General features: G+C 45.7%; 2 protein-coding genes across 3 annotated transcripts; both read left to right on the top strand.

The window, feature by feature from the left end:
- Positions 1-7,055, top strand: LOC119294525 (serine/threonine-protein kinase CTR1-like). 2 transcript variants are annotated; one of them, XM_037572728.1, is made up of 18 exons: positions 1-618; positions 971-1,269; positions 1,356-1,497; positions 1,740-1,843; positions 2,077-2,285; positions 2,461-2,556; positions 2,807-3,025; positions 3,268-3,308; positions 3,546-3,614; positions 3,895-3,995; positions 4,087-4,171; positions 4,279-4,377; positions 5,151-5,219; positions 5,297-5,428; positions 5,626-5,720; positions 5,824-6,124; positions 6,226-6,300; positions 6,636-7,055. In XM_037572728.1, the coding sequence occupies exons 1-16, from the start codon at positions 160-162 to the stop codon at positions 5,921-5,923; spliced, it is 2,319 nt and encodes a 772-aa protein (XP_037428625.1). In that variant the 5' UTR covers positions 1-159; the 3' UTR covers positions 5,924-6,124; positions 6,226-6,300; positions 6,636-7,055. The 2 variants fall into 2 exon arrangements, with proteins under 2 accessions (XP_037428625.1, XP_037428624.1); XM_037572727.1 differs by lacking the exon at positions 6,226-6,300.
- Positions 7,056-8,602: 1,547 nt separating this feature from the next.
- On the top strand, positions 8,603-14,406 carry LOC119294524 (polyadenylation and cleavage factor homolog 4). The gene is made up of 6 exons (XM_037572726.1): positions 8,603-8,956; positions 10,420-10,521; positions 10,667-10,924; positions 11,111-11,236; positions 11,348-11,890; positions 12,111-14,406. The coding sequence occupies exons 1-6, from the start codon at positions 8,606-8,608 to the stop codon at positions 13,707-13,709; spliced, it is 2,979 nt and encodes a 992-aa protein (XP_037428623.1). The 5' UTR covers positions 8,603-8,605; the 3' UTR covers positions 13,710-14,406.
- The last annotated feature ends 304 nt before the right edge of the window (positions 14,407-14,710 follow it).

Below are 14,710 nucleotides of genomic sequence, written 5' to 3'. Positions count from 1 at the left end.
TAAAGCCACACACACACACTCGGCCCAAGGCAGACGGCGACGGCGACGACGGCGGAGCACGTCACCCGCACCGACCGGCGGCGAGCCCCCGATCGATCGATTCGCGCCGCAGTTCGGTCACCTACCCCGGCCGCGTAGGGTTCGCGCAGGGGATCGATCATGGAGCTGCCGGCGGCCGGCGGGGGCCGGCGCACGAGCTACTCGCTGCTGTCCCAGTTCCCCGACGACGCGGCGGTGGCCGGGGCCTCCCCGGCCGTGCTGCAGAGGCAGTCGAGCGGCGGCAGCAGCTACGGCGCCGGGAGCTCGGTCTCGGCCTCCAGCGACTACCCGTTCCACCTGCCCCCGGCGGCCGCCGCGGGGGCCGGGGGAGGGGGAGGGGGCACGCCCTCCCCCTGCAAGAGCTGGGCGCAGCAGGCGGAGGAGACGTACCAGCTGCAGCTCGCCCTCGCGCTCCGCCTCTGCGCCGACGCCGCCTGCGCCGCCGACCCCGGGTTCCTCGACCCCGGCGACTCCGGGGGGTCCAAGATGGGGGGCGGCGGCGGCGGCAGCGGCAGCGGCAGGGCCTTCCCGCTCGCTCCCCCCTCCCCCACCGCCGAGGCCCTCTCCCACCGTTTCTGGGTACGATCTCCAATCATGCTAGTACCATAATTTTGTGTGCTAATGAACATCTTGGGTGGATTGCTGGATTCAATTGCTTCACCATTTCTTACAGTGAACCCTAATTGGGTACCAATTGTGGCCTTGTTCATAGTGAATTTACTCTCTCATCACATCACATCCATACAGCTGCATCAGAGTCATCTTATTCAGCACTCTGCACTCTGAGAATAAAGTTGATAATTATTAGCATAATTTAGAACGCGGTGTGCGCTATCAAACGCCCCTATTGCCGAATTAGAGTGGCCCCTCATGTTTTGTATTCTGCTTATACTGTGATTACTCTAGCTTAACACGGCATCTCACTTCCCAGGTAAACGGCTCGTTATCATACAGCAACACGATACCGGATGGGTTCTACTTGATCCAAGGGATGGACCCCTTTGTGTGGTCGATGTGCACCGACGTGCACGAGGAGAACCGCATACCCTCCGTGGAGTCGCTCAAGTCTGTCCGCCCCGACGATTCTTCCATCCAGGTGGTCCTCGTCGACAGGAGAGCTGATTTCGATTTGGGTATGCTGGAGAACTATGCGTCCAGTTTTCTGTCCAGCTCCTCCGACATGAAAGATGTCATAAATCAATTAGCCAAACTTGTGTCTTCCAGAATGGGGTGAGCGATCGTATCCCTAAGCCTTTTAATTTGAACCGAGTTGTGTGGTTTGCTGAACATCTCTTTTATGTTTTTCAATCACAAAGGGGTACAACCTCCAACGAAGAGAACTTGCTTCCGCGCTGGAAAGAGAGCAGCGAGGCAATAAAATCAAGTGCAGGATCTATTGTGCTTCATCTGGGGAAGCTGCCGATTGGTCTCTGCAAGCACCGCTCTCTGCTTTTTAAAGTACGTTTGCTGTTTTATTAAGAAACTTTCCTGTTTGTTTGTCTTGTAACTGTTGCTCCTACCAACAACAACAACTAGAACAGATTTCAGCAAAGAATTTCATTTCTCTTCCATCAGAATTGAGAGTTCACACACACACCAGTAAATGTGTAGCTTGGTTAGATAGGAATTAATTTTTTTTTTGGTTAGTACATCTTTTAATGGTTCCTATCTTGAGTCATTACTTACTGATACATTTGCAGATGTTAGCAGATAAAGTCAACATACCATGCAGATTAGTCAAGGGCTGTAAATACTGCAAAGCTGAAGACGCCTCCTCCTGTGTTGTACGTTTTGGGCTTGAAAGGTATATCAGTACACGCTTTGTGAAGATACATGTACTAGGATCTACATTTCAGATATCAGTACTTGACTTGTTGGGAGGCACTGTGACAAATTAACCAAAGTCCGACTTGTTTACAAAAATCGTGGATAGCATACTTTGTACTTGTTTGAATGGAATATTTGCCTTATTTTCCTGTTATTTTGATACGGTTGGTGGATAGCTATATGCTGACTTTTGTTATTTCCCCTTGACAGGGAATATCTGGTTGACTTATTTGGGGCTCCAGGCCAATTATCTGATCCTGATTCTTTCGTCAATGGTCCCTACTCGCTGTCGGTTCCATCACCTCTCCGTCCACCAAAATTTAGGTCGTTAGAGATCACTTCAAATTTCAGCTCAGTTGCTAAGCAATACTTCTCAGACTGTCACTCGCTGAATCTATTGTTCAGTGATGCTTCCACAGGTATATCTGCGAAACTTGCTGTAATTTCATTCCTCTCGTGTCAGCAGGACTTAGTTACATATAACATATATGATTGTCCACCAAATAAGTAGTTGGTATGCCAAACTTGTCAGTCTTCCATCTATGATGGTTTTGTTTGGCAGGGGTGTGACAAAGACCAATCATTCATTTTCAGGTGCTTCTAATGGTGCTGCAGTTGCTGTAGACCAAATGTATTCGAAGAAACATGATGCAGGGGACGGGATTGCCAACAGCTGGGTGCCGGTGAAAGGTAACAGCTGATGACAATCTCTTGGGCTTGTTAAATCTTGAAACATATTGTTTCTTTTCTTTTGAATTTTTACTATTAAATAGGTGCTTCTTTGATTACCATGTTGCATTGAATACAACTGAGCACCAAATAATGTACCCCCAAGGTCTTCACTTTGTACCAGCCTGTGCTGGAGCATGTGAAATATTAAACTATAGCATGAACATTATCTTTGCATACTGTATTGAATCGGTATATTCTGATGATGTAGGGCAAGCAATTGCGAACTCAGACATTATTCTGCCAGAAGCTCCTCGGGAAGTTTTGCCACTTATGACACCATCCAATTTGACAGCTGATAAAAAGAAAGAGTTTCAGTTGATCGAGGGGAATCAGTATCTACGGAGTACTGTCAGTGATCTGTCACTTGCTGTGGATGATCTGATCATTCCATGGAGTGAGCTGGTTTTAAAGGAGAAGATTGGAGCAGGTACACTTGTGCAAATAAGACTGAAGTTTATCCTTCTGTGGTTCTTTTCGAAAAGGAATATCTATTTTCTTTGTTTGCTAATAGACCTATGTTACCATTGCATTAGCAGTCGTAAGACTCGTAACATCTGAATCATATTTGAGATATGGTTAGATATTTACAAGTTAAATCTTTATACGAACCGTATTAAAAGAATAGTTCGGTGAAATTTAGTTTTTCTAAACTTATTTTTTTTCTTCCAGGTTCTTTCGGAACAGTTCATCGTGCTGACTGGCATGGATCGGTATGCCTTTTACATGCCTGGTTTATCAATAATTTGTTACTGCTAAGAGGGGGAAAGTTTCTCCTTTGGATTCTTTGTCCCGATAGACTTTTCCCTGTATCCTCACTGAACTCTTATTAGTGCACAACTTCACGCTTCATCTGAGCTTTTTTGTCCTAGTTTGTTGTAACTATAAGTGAGCCTTTTGTGCTGAATGTTTTTGGAACCAACATTGCAATGAACTCTGTATTACTGTAGGATGTTGCTGTGAAGATATTGATGGAGCAGGATTATCATCTAGATCGCTTCAAGGAATTTATGAGAGAGGTTTGTTGAACAAATCTTGGCATGGTTTGACCTTATAAATGTTGTTGGACTTTGCCGTGTGGTCACTGGTCAGTGTTATGATTTTTATGAGTGGTTATCACTTATTACTGATCATGTTCTTTATCTGGACATGGTTGTAACTTATCAGTGATCATGTTCTATGTCTGGATGTCCTTGTCACTTACCAGGGATTATGTTCTTCATCCAGTTGGTGTTTATGCCTTAATGAAGCATTCCTGTTCATGTTAATCACCTTATCCATGCCATTTCTATGTGGTAGGTCGCAATAATGAAAAGTCTGAGGCATCCAAATATTGTTCTATTCATGGGTGCTGTTACTGAACCCCCAAACCTTTCAATAGTTACGGAATACTTATCAAGGTATTAATACGCATTTCACTTATTCGTTTGGTATTGCAGTACTTCACCCACTTGACTGATTCCAACAAGTGATGCACTTGTTTCAATGCAGAGGTAGCTTGTATAAACTTTTGCACAGGAGTGGTGCAAGGGAGGTTCTGGATGAGAGACGCCGCTTGAACATGGCATTCGATGTGGTATTGTCTTCTCTACTCCGAGGCTATAAACTTAAAGCAGTCGTACTCCCTGGCTATAAACTTAAACCAGTCCTACTCTATGTAAATTATATCTGCTTGCTTTACAGGCAAAGGGAATGAATTATCTACATAGACGTAGCCCTCCTATTGTTCACCGTGATTTGAAGTCTCCAAATCTTCTAGTCGACAAGAAGTATACTGTGAAGGTATGATCTTTGTCGCACTTAGATAATAAACCGTATGGTCTGGTACATTTGTGAAGTTAGACGATAAGAAAGCACACATGTTGTGCTGAATATTGCTGCCATGTGAATCTGTATGACTGTGCATGGAGCTGTCAATTTTCTCATACTAGTCCTTCTGTCCACATTTTTATGTTGATTTTGTTTTGACACGTTTGTTATTGTTGTTTTTTCTGAGTGGTAGTTAATTTGTTTTGGCAAGTATACTTGGTTGGTCGTAAACTTACAATAATATGCATGTAGCACTTTCTAGTTCTTGAAGATGTTCAACTTCTAATAATAAATAGAAGAATGATCTTGTATAGTTTTCTGTTTATTTTATCTTGTTTTCTTCAGTTACCGGCAGCACACATCATTTGCAGCCTCCAGTTATAATTCTTGCAGCAGCCTCTGTGAAAGCAATACCAGGAACCCAATCACCATTAGCGATTCTTGTCAGTAAACTTATTTAAGGAATACACTTGCAAAAAGCTTGTAATTTCCCTGAAGAAATGCTAACATAGCTGTAGGTTTGACATGGTACATGGATATTCAGTCATGGTATTATTCTCCCAGAGGCTCAATCTAAAAAAAAAGAGGTTCCATCTGGAATGATAGTGTTCGTATGACAATTTTATCTATTGTATTAGTCTCATATAGGATTTATTAGCGACTTGTTTGTCTTGCTCACACTGTTACTAAATCAGGAGCAGGTACTTCCACTTCGTTTAAACCTTTTCTGTATTTTCTGTTTGTAGGTATGTGACTTTGGGCTTTCGCGACTAAAAGCCAACACCTACCTGTCCTCAAAATCTTTGGCAGGAACCGTAAGAATCTTTTCCATTTCTTCTCAAGTTCATCTTGCCCTTTCATTCCTTGGCTTATCTTTTCATTTGAACATTAGCCTGAATGGATGGCGCCTGAAGTGCTTCGAGATGAGCCATCCAATGAGAAGTCTGATGTCTACAGTTTCGCCGTAATCCTGTGGGAACTTATGACATTACAACAACCATGGTGTAACCTGAATCCTGCCCAGGTAGTTATCTAATTTAGCTCCAGCATTGATGCCTCGATGCTACTGTTTGTTGAAATTATTAAGTTTATCCAGAACTTGTTTCTCTTATCCGCGGATGAACAGTTGAAGTGATATGCATTTCAACCCTGTATTTTCTTTTTTGAGAAAATTTCAACCCTGTATTTAACTTTCATACGTTGTACTGTGTTGTTCTACAGGTGGTTGCTGCTGTTGGCTTTAAAGGAAGAAGACTTGAAATTCCAAAGGATTTAAATCCTCAAGTAGCTGTATTAATTGAATCCTGCTGGGCGAAGTATGTGTTCCATCTATGCAATGTGCCTTTCATACTTTCCTCTCTTAAGCTGATCCCATTGACGTGTAAGGCTAACCAGAATATCTCTATATGCATTTTACAGCGAGCCATGGCGGAGGCCCTCGTTTGCTAATATCATGGAAACTCTGAGACCTTTAATTAATAAGGTCCCGGTGCCGCAGTTGATCCGTTCAGACTCGTAGCAGTCTCAAACTGTTGAGGAAAGAAGCATTTCCTTAAAGCTGTCATGGTAGTATCGGCAGGGAGGAGTCTTTTTTAGGGTATTTAGGCTGTTTATGATGGATAATTTATCAACAGTATTACTCTATGCTAAGAATAAGGAGGACTTGTTGTTTTACACTTTGAAGTAAAATGTACCTGGCAACTCCCTTCCATGGCTCGAGGTATGCTGCTGTTCTCATAGATTTCCTTTGTCTCTTGGATACTAGCAAAGAATGCAAGCTTAAACATTTTAATAGGAGGTTTTGATCTCAATTAACTGCAGAACTGCTTAATGTTTGATAACCTGATATCAATCATGACCATCCGTTGTTTCCTGTAGCGACCATTGAAACAATGGGTGAGTGTGTTTCCTGATGACCATTGGTGGGCTAATTTGCATATAGTAGCTCACATATGGTGCATAAGCGTTGTTGCTGTTAATATTTGTGATAAACTGATAACTTCAGTTACTTGACCTTTCGTTTCGTCATACTCCCTCCGTCCGAAAAAGCTTGTCCCTGAAAATAAACAAGTGCTAGATACATCCATTTGAGGGACAAGCTTTTTCGGACGGAGGGAGTAGAAATCTATACCAACTGATATACACAACTAAACGGACCGGCTAACTTTATCCAGAGACACGGCGTGGTGCTTTTCCGTGTCATTTACTGATATAGACTCTGTTGCCTGCAGACATCGTCCAGAGAACCATCCTCCTTCCCCGTGACGACGGGGTCGCGATGAGTTCCAGACATCAGAAGCTCGTGGTCATTAAGCTGTGTAAATTATAGTTTCCCACTAGACACGTTTGTATATTTATGCTATAAAACATGTTGTATGTAAGTAACTAGAGTTAGCTCTGAAATGGTGTTTTTTTTTTTTGGGTGCTGACTGACTGACTGACTGACCTCCCTCAGCCCAGCCAGTAACTACTGCTGTGTATGTATATGTGTTGTATTATCATGTGGTTGTGTGGCATGTTGTAATAGTGCTTCAACTGTCCATAGCTGGCCAGCCTGGAGACCCAGTCAATTAGTACTAGCACCAAATGTGCTGTCCTGTGTACTACTACTACTACTCAATATCTAGATATTTTCTAGTGTACAATAGGAACATTTGGTGTGACCATGAGAGAATTCTTGCCTTAGGGCATGTCTGGTTCATGCCAAAGCAATGCCCTACCAAGATTCGCCGACCGTTGGTTAGCCGCAAAAGATCGGTTACTGTTGCCTCACAGTTTTCAGTGGAAAAAAAAGATCGGTTAGAGAGATTCCTTGACTCTTTGTTGGCAAAAAAAAATGGTAATAATTGTGAGGAGGGTTGCCAAAGGTTGCATAGGCAACCAAAGTCTTGGCAACCAACCAAGAGCCAAAGTACATAGGTTGCCAAGGTTTTGGCAGGGCAAGTTTTGGCACCAACCAAACTGTAGTGCCGAAATTTAGCGTGCTGCTGATTTGCATTGGCCGAAATAATGTCGAGTAATTTGGTTGGTTGCCAAACTGTGTTGCCGGCCACATAAAATTACGTTTTCGGCGAAGTCGCAGCGTTGCCGAAAGTTTAGCCTCCCCGGTAAATTTTTGGTAGCAAATCAAACATATGCCTCGAAACCCTAGGTTCGACCATATCGACTATGGTGACCTAGGCGACCACCTCCGGTATTCCTTGCTCCTTGTACAAGATGTGGTTATCTTTTTCGTAGGAACAACCCCATCCTAATCCTCGTCCGCAACTCCGGAAAAAAATCAACCTACGGTTTCAGAGGTCTATCGGAAGAGCACCCCCTAAACACAGTACTAGCATCTTCACTAAAAAAAGCGCACCTCGTACGTTGACTCCGTGACATCAGAGGAAGCGTGTGCCCAACGCACTACACTTTGCACCGTAGAACAAAATGGGCAAGCTGCCGCTGCATCGAGCGATGACAAGAAAAACGTGTGAGCTCCGAACATCTTGAATGCAGATCCTCCAGAAAAAGCCCCCCCCCCCCGCCCTACCAGCTCCGAAAAAACATGTTAGTGAGGCGAACCTATCTCCGCACCCTTTTACATACACATCATAAAAAGGGCAAATCGCCGCTCGCTACACCGCGTGACGACAAAGATGACCTCGAGCTGCACACATCTTAAATGCTCACCTTCACACGAGCGAGCTGCGAGTAACCCGCGAGATCCTCCGCGCATTACTCCCCCCGATCCCCTCTCCCTCTCCTCCGACGATTACTTTCGATTGCGAAAAGTTACTAAATTTGTCATTGATTCATCCATTCATGGATGAAGAAGAACTCCATCAATCAAGCATCCCAAATGAGGAGAGTGTGGAGAGGGGGGAGGGGGAGGGGGGTGGCAAGGCCAATGCTGACTGACACAAGTTATAAAAACGGGCGGCAGAGCCGCATCATCTTCCTCGCGCAGCCGCCCCCTCCCCTCCTCCTCTCCCCCAAATCGGACCCAAAATCCAAGACGAAGTTTTTCTCCAATCCCCACTCCCCCACCCCCACCCCCACCCCACGGCGGCGTCGCCGGCGGCAGCAGCCGGAGGGGAGGGAGCCGCCCGCCCATTCCGCCGCCCCAAACCCTAGCTCGGCCGGCCCATGCGCCCCAAACCCTAGCTCGCCGCCCCCCCGCCCCGTCTCAGGCCCCTCCCTGCCGCCGGCTCACGCCGCCATGCGGGCCTCGATGGAGGCCTCCGCGGCCGCGGCGCGCAGATCCGCGGCGCCGGACCCGCCGGGCGCGGCCAAGAAGCAGCGGCTGCTCGCGCCGCCGCGGGACCCCAGATCCTCCTCCGCCGCCGCGTACGGCGGCGGCGCGTCCAATGGGAGCGGCGCGGCGGCGGCCGCGGCGGCCGCGGCGGAGCAGCAGGCGCAGGTGGACGAGCTGGTGGCGCAGTACCGGACGGCGCTCGGGGAGCTCACCTTCAACTCCAAGCCCATCATCACCAACCTCACCATCATCGCCGGCGAGAACCTCCACGCCGCCCGCTCCATCGCCGCCCTCGTCTGCGCCAACATCCTCGAGGTGACCCACCCTCCTCCTTCCCCGGCCCCTCCCCCCTCCCCTCCCCCATCTCCATGTAAAGGAAGCTCAAAAGCTTGGCATATCCTTGGTTGTGGTTCGATGAATGAATGGTAGCTAGCTCTAGGGATGTAAAGCTCAAAGCTCGGTAGGAATTCAGTGTGCTAGATAGGAAGAGGATGGATGTGTTGGCTCTTGTTTGATGAATGGATGATAGCTAGTTAGTCTGGTTTGCTGTATTTTTTCCGCGCTGTCAAGGGCGGTGTTGCGTGTAAAAAGATCTCCGCGAGAGTAAATTTGCGGTGCCAATGGCATTGGAAAGATAGAGTGAATTTGCTTTGCCCGGTCTCCTTACGCAGGGTGTACGGTGGTGCCTCGTTCTGATTCTGTCAATTCTGTCGATGCTGATGAATAAAGCATTGCCTCTCCCCCCTTCTCCCCTCATCTCCGTGTCTCTCGGTGCCTGTGTATGCGTGTTCGCTGCTTGTGTATGATTCTAATACGCCATTCACCATATGTACATTGGACCTGTGTGGCGTAGTAAATCATTCCTTTTTCTTTTGGGCAATACAAGTGCTGCAGCGATGCCCAGTCACGCTAAATCGTCGAAAGATTATCGTTACGGAAACAGTCAGGGTTTGGGACCGTCTCATTCCTGCTGTTCGGTCACACTAAATCATCGAAAGATTGTTTGTTGCGTAAACAAACAGGGTTTGGAACTGTTTCATTCCTGCTGTTCCACTATCTGTTCAGCAGAAAAGTTCATAATCTTTTCCTGCACGGAAAAATGATTCATATTCCTGAACGGCTTATCTATATCTGAACTCTGTGATATGAACTTTATGAATGGAATGACGAATGGACGAGGAAACACTATACCTCTTTTATAGCTGGACTCTGATGTTGCAGACACTGGGTCTTCTCTGTTGCTCCTTCTGGATAGGCTCTGGCACTTAAATCACTTCCATTTGTTGTTTGCTTCTTCTCTCTAACATTAGGAAGCTACTGTTGTATCTATCATCTTTGGCTAGAACTCATTTTGTTGTCACCTCTTATATGCTTATAAGAGAAACCTCGTTAGACTTCTACAGAGGCACGGGCAACTCCTCCTGATATCAGTACCAGTAGAAAAAACATTGTGCTGTTGTGTCCAGAGTGGGGCATGTAAAACATGCTGCCATTGGTTCCTTTGTCTAGCATATCTGCTGTTGATTACTCTTGCCGAAAGAATTAGTGTAGCGGATTGCCCTCTGTTTGTTCTGTTGTCAATCTATGATAGTTGTCAATGGAATTGTTTTATTATCATGGAGGGGCCTCTGAAAGTTTTTTAGCTGTTTCCTTATGATACCATTTCCTTGCTTCTGTTTTATTTGTTGTGCTGTCAATCTGTGATAGTTGTTAATGTAATTGTTTTATTATGGTGGAGGGGCATGTCTATCTTACTTGATGGTTGCCTGTGATTGTAGGTTCCAAGTGATCAGAAGCTACCATCTCTTTATCTGCTTGACAGTATAGTCAAGAATATTGGAAAAGATTATGTTAAACATTTTTCTTCAAAATTACCTGAGGTTAGTCTTAACCCTACATTTTGTACTTGACATAGCCATCTTCATGACAACCTAATAAACCCCAGTTTCCTTTTTATGCGTTGATGACTCTGACTTTGACATCCTAATGACGTTATCCCCTTCTCTTTTGATTGTTCTACTATAGGTGTTTTGCAAGGCCTATAGACAGGTTGATCCTCCTGTTCATACTAGCATGAGACACCTTTTCGGAACATGGAAAGGAGTGTTTTCTCCAGCTTCACTGCAAATGATTGAGAAGGAGCTTGGTTTTCAATCATCTGCTAATGGATCATCAGGTGCTGCACCATCGAAGGCCGATTCGCCATCCCAGCGCCCGTCCCACAGCATACATGTAAACCCAAAATATTTGGAAGCAAGACAGCAGCTCCAACAACCAAATAAGGCAAGCCACATCTTCTTTCATCAAATTCTTTTGATATTTTCTGCCTGCTGATCAGTGAGCCAGATTCAAACAGCTGTACATTTCTTGTAAAAAAAATCATCTGTGCATGGTGTTGTAGCTGCTTTTTTCCTTCTGTTGAACACCGTGCAATCTTTCTCTGATGCTGCTTCCCTTCAATTTGGACAGGGGATTCTGGGAGCCGGTGCCAAGACACCTATAATTTCTGATGCTGATGATGTTATCGAAAGGGGTAATAGGATTGGTATTGATAAAGGCACAGGGAGACGCCTGGATACTCTGAACTCTAGGCCTGTAAGTTACTTCTTGATCTTTGATATTTCTACATGTAAATTACTTGCCCTCCTTTGTTTCTCTTTTTGTATTTTTCCTGATATATTTTGGTATGATCTGCCAAACTTACAGCGTGCTCAGAAGGTTACTTTTAGCAACCCCATTCATGAAAAGCCAGAGAGAGATGCGAGGGGCCCTGGAATTGCGGGAGCTGGTCAAGTTCGCTCAAAGCCCAAAGGCCAAGATGGAATTGTGGGGGCATATTACACTGGAGGTGTTAGTTCCCCTGAAGAAATATTTGACAGACGCAACCATTTGTATGCAACCAAGGATGCTCGCTCTTCTGGCTCTGTACGTTTGGACAGTGCACTTCTCCCAACTCCTGTCAGTAATTCTGATAGGATTGGTAGACTGTCATCATCTGATAAAAGCTGGAAGAACTCTGAGGAAGAAGAGTACATCTGGGACGACATACCTTCTCAAGGAGCAGATTATGGAGGTGCCAGTTCTGCAAGAAAAGGAGAACCCTTGGCTGATGACGGCAATATTAGAAGCTTCCATAGGGCTAATTGGGCAGAGCCTGGAGACCCGTTGGACCCTGACTTCCACAAACAAGATACCATCCCAAGATTTGGACATCCAACAAGCCAAGATAGAAGACTTGCACCGTACATGGTATGTGGAGCAAAACTATTAAAGAATATATGAAGTGCTATTTTTGCCATGGGAAATTATTTACTTGTAAATATTGACATATTTAACTGCTGGATGCCTTCAACTTTGCAACCTATAATGTTTTTTGTAAACCTTGTGATTTGCCATGTACCATGTTGAATTCTCTTCATACATGCCTTTAAACTACATTTCTATGTTCTGATCATCTTTAATTGTTCAGGATCATGCAGAGTATCTTCATAGTAAGCGTGATGGGGATCCAAGAATTGATAGGGAAATGTGGCCTGAAGGACAACCGTTCCCGGAATCTCGTGGCTCCTCTGTATGGTTATCCCAGGAAAAACTTCGACCAGACATTGGGCGGGATCCCAGGATATCAAGGTTTTCTAATCAGTCACCAAGCATCACTTCATCTGTACCTGTTGGATTATCAGGGGCCTACGCTGGACGATCAAGCCTTGAAAGTGCAAAACAAAAATATTGGCCGCCTTCCTCGCCTCCTCTCCAGGCCCGTGAGAGCTCCCCAAGTTCCTCGGAGCATGACATTTATGCTTCCAGACCATTTCTGCCACCCCAGGAAGAGCATAACCAAAGGACTCATGCCTTGTCTCAAAATTCCGTGAATTCTCAGGGTCGGCCTAGTCTGCAAGCAACTCTGTCACAGGCTTCTCAGCAGTCTCAAAAGCACCCTCCTGTGCAGTCAAAGCCACATCCGAAGCCATTTCATCAACCCTTTCCACAAGAAAATTCTTCATCGCTGTTTAGACCGTCTGTCCATCTGCCTCTGTCTACCGGAATAGAAGAGCAGCCTGAAGAGGTGTCCTTGCCCAGTGGTCCCGCACATGCAAAGTCAGATCAGATAAGTGCTAGTAATTTGTTGGCTGGTCTTTTTAAGGGTGGATTCATACCAAACACAAGTGATCATGCTGTCCCACATTCACATGGGTTGGCATCTCTTCCATCTTCCTCAGCCAGCGAAAATGCCCCTTTGAAGCCTCATGCACCGAACTCTCTCCGCCCACCTTTGCCGCCAGGTCCGCCACCAACACAGAGTGCTGAGAAAGCTGCTGCACCACTGTCAAGCCTTCTCAGTTCTCTGGTTGCAAAGGGGCTAATTTCTTCACCGTCCACCGATTCGTCTGCTGGTGCAAGGAACCCCGGTAAATCAAGTCCGAGCACATCAGATGTCAGCGCTTCAGCTCCACCTCCGCCAGTCGTCCAGCCTTCAGTTGCTAAGGAGACACCTGCCCCTACAAAAGCTTTGTTGCCCAAACCTCCTGAAGTGGAGATGGCTGACCTAATTGGCCTTGAGTTCAAGCCAGTGGTGCTTCGCGAGCACCGTACAGAGGTGGTCAACAGACTCTTTGATGACCAAAGCCATCAATGCAGAACATGTGGTTTAAGATTCAGACTTGAAGATGAGCTCAGTGCACACACTGCCTGCAATGGACCAGAGGAGGCTAGAAATGCCGGCATCGCACCTGAAAGATGGTACCCTAGCAAGAGCCGTTGGATCGACAGATTACCTGAACCGCAGAGCATCTTCCTGGACTCTGCATCTGATAAAGACCTGGGAACCGCAGAGGAAGTTTGTGAGTTTATGGTCCCTGCAGATGAGAGCCAGATTATCTGCTGTCTTTGTGGGGAGCAGTTTGATGACATGTATTCCGTCGATAGGAGCGAGTGGATGTACAAGGATGCTGTGTATTATGATCGCTCAAAGGCCGAAGGTGGCAGCTCCCAGAGTAAAGAGCTGGCACCCATTGTCCATGCAAGATGTATGCCGGGAATCTCAAATGATGGCATGGAGGTGGATTAGTATGATTGTCATGTCATATAGCAGCAGAAACAGCAGCAGCAGCTCAGATGATGACATTGAGGTGGATTGTCAATGAAGTCTGGTGCCCAGCAGAGCCTCAAATGATGGTGGCATGGAGGCACATTCCGTGAGGTCGGTGCACAGCGACGATCGAAAATATACTGCAGGTGGGGTGATGACAGCTTCGGCAACATTTTGGTCCCTTGATCTCCACCATTTGTCATGTAGAAAAGGTGTTCTTACAGAAAGAATAAACATACCCAGCCAATTAGTTGGCCATTTTGATCCCATCGAGTCAACATTTTGGGTGGGGTGGGGTCAGATGACATAAGTTTGATCTTTCTGTTGTTCATAGGAGGCCATGCATGTATGCTAGTGGAAAGAGTGTATTATTATTGTCCCTTAACCAGGCGAGCGAAAAGGGTGACGCCAGCGTCATCGTCGAGTTACTGCTGTTTTTGACAAACTTTTTCTCAGCTTTTGAGATGTAGTAGCGGTTTTTGTACTCAAAACCAAACTGACAATAGAACTTCATCATGGATGGATGCAGATTTGAATCACCAGTGTTGTTAGCTCTTGCTTTGTATCTACCTGTGTTATTCGGCCATGTGTTATTCTGTTATCTGCACACAGTTGAATGTACACAGGATCCTGTGTCTGGACATGTTCTCTTTTGCAAGGCATGTTTTTCCCATTATATTTTGTTTGATTTGAAGGCAGTTTGCTTGGATTCTGTTGTAATGTATTTTCCTTTTGTGTGGAGGCAGCTGTGCAATGTATTTCCCTTTCTGGACATGTATCACCCTATTATTGCCCATAGCCGAGGGCCCCTTTGATTCAAAGGATTCCTAAAGGAATTTTGGAGGATACGACATTTTCCTATGTGTGGCTTGTTTGCAGGATTTTTTTCCCATAGGATTCATTTGTAGTAGTTTTCAAAGGAAAATTTCCATCCACCCCAAAAGAATCCTACGTTTTTCCTGTGCACAATACAAACAACC

Source organism: Triticum dicoccoides, chromosome 4B (genome assembly GCF_002162155.2).
Source record: "Triticum dicoccoides isolate Atlit2015 ecotype Zavitan chromosome 4B, WEW_v2.0, whole genome shotgun sequence".
NCBI classification, from domain to species: Eukaryota; Viridiplantae; Streptophyta; class Magnoliopsida; order Poales; family Poaceae; genus Triticum; species Triticum dicoccoides.
Note: the sequence above shows the minus strand (reverse complement) of the source record. Positions and strands in the feature narration are given on the sequence as shown.